Source organism: Plasmodium cynomolgi (assembly GCF_000321355.1).
Source record: "Plasmodium cynomolgi strain B DNA, scaffold: 0722, whole genome shotgun sequence".
NCBI classification, from domain to species: domain Eukaryota; phylum Apicomplexa; class Aconoidasida; order Haemosporida; family Plasmodiidae; genus Plasmodium; species Plasmodium cynomolgi.
This window is the reverse complement of record NW_004193021.1, coordinates 494-1,691: the sequence shown is the minus strand read 5'-3', so window position 1 is coordinate 1,691 and position 1,198 is coordinate 494. Positions and strand designations below refer to the sequence as shown.

The window sequence follows — 1,198 nt, the reverse complement described above, 5'->3', positions numbered from 1 at the left end:
CATATTTGTCATGAACCCTACAGAATCATTTCCTGATTCTATTCCTAATCCTTTTGTTCCTACTATGGAATCTACACCTCGTTGAAATTTTTCGTTTGTCTCAATATATCCTCTTGGTCCATAAGGTCCTTGTGAATGAAAAGGTTGTCTTCTAATATTTTCATATTGTATTGAGTGTTTTAGGTTTTGATCTGGTTGTCTACTTCCAACGGGGTCTTTTGATACAAAATTTTCTTCTACATCAGATTTTTGGGAATTTTCCGGATATCCTATTTTTTGTTCTCCTAAAGGCTTTGTTGATCTATTCGTTACTTCCTGAGTTATTGGTTTAACTGTATTATCTAATGACTTTTCTTGTGATAGTTTACTTTCTTTTTCTGATAATGTGCTGTAGAGATCTTTTATTTGTACCACTTCTGGTGTATATAAATATGGTTCACCTATATAAAAATAATCATCTTTACAATGCGCTTTTCCGGTATTTGTAATAGTTTTCATTAGTTCATGAAAGTCTGTCAATACATTATTAAATTCTGAGCTATCGGATCGATATTTTTTTAAAAAGGAGTTATATAAGTGAACTAATTTAAGCAGGACAACGCAATAATTTTTACTTCCTAAATCATGTCTTGGCGATAAAGACATATAAATATCATATAATTCATATAAGGTTTTCATTTTTATAAATTCATACTCTTTTAAGTGTTCTACTTGATTGCTACATACAAAAGACTTAGTATCATTATTGTATGCTTCTACAAAATCTTTGAACATACTAAATATGTTTTCATAACATTTACCATAATTATTACGGATTTGGTCACATAACAAGTAGCTCATATACTTACAAGTTCCTTTCTTATTATAATCACTTGAAGCAAAAACATGATCGTTGCTTAAATATTTTTTAAATTAGTAAAAACGTCAGATAACTCATTATGTTTCTTTAGTATATTATGTGGATACTTTTTTTCAAATTCCAAAATCTGATCAGTAATTTTATAACCATGTCTATTTATTTTTTCAACAAATTGATTTTGTATATCTTTGTAACATTCATAACTGTGATACTGAAGTAGAAGGATTAATAAAAGTTTATAAAATGATTAAAATAAAAGCGCTTGATATAAATATAATTGTTAAGCGTATAAAACATTTAAATATGCAATTAAATATATATGGCCAATAATAATTGAAA

General features: G+C 27.3%; 1 protein-coding gene across 1 annotated transcript; it reads right to left on the bottom strand.

Moving 5' to 3' along the window:
• Positions 1–333: 333 nt before the first annotated feature.
• Positions 334–840, bottom strand: PCYB_005360 (hypothetical protein; the record flags this gene model as incomplete). The annotated part of the gene is made up of 1 exon (XM_004227957.1): positions 334–840. A coding segment is annotated over one exon (507 nt), but the record flags the coding sequence as incomplete, so codon positions are not given.
• Between the last annotated feature and the right edge of the window lie 358 nt (positions 841–1,198).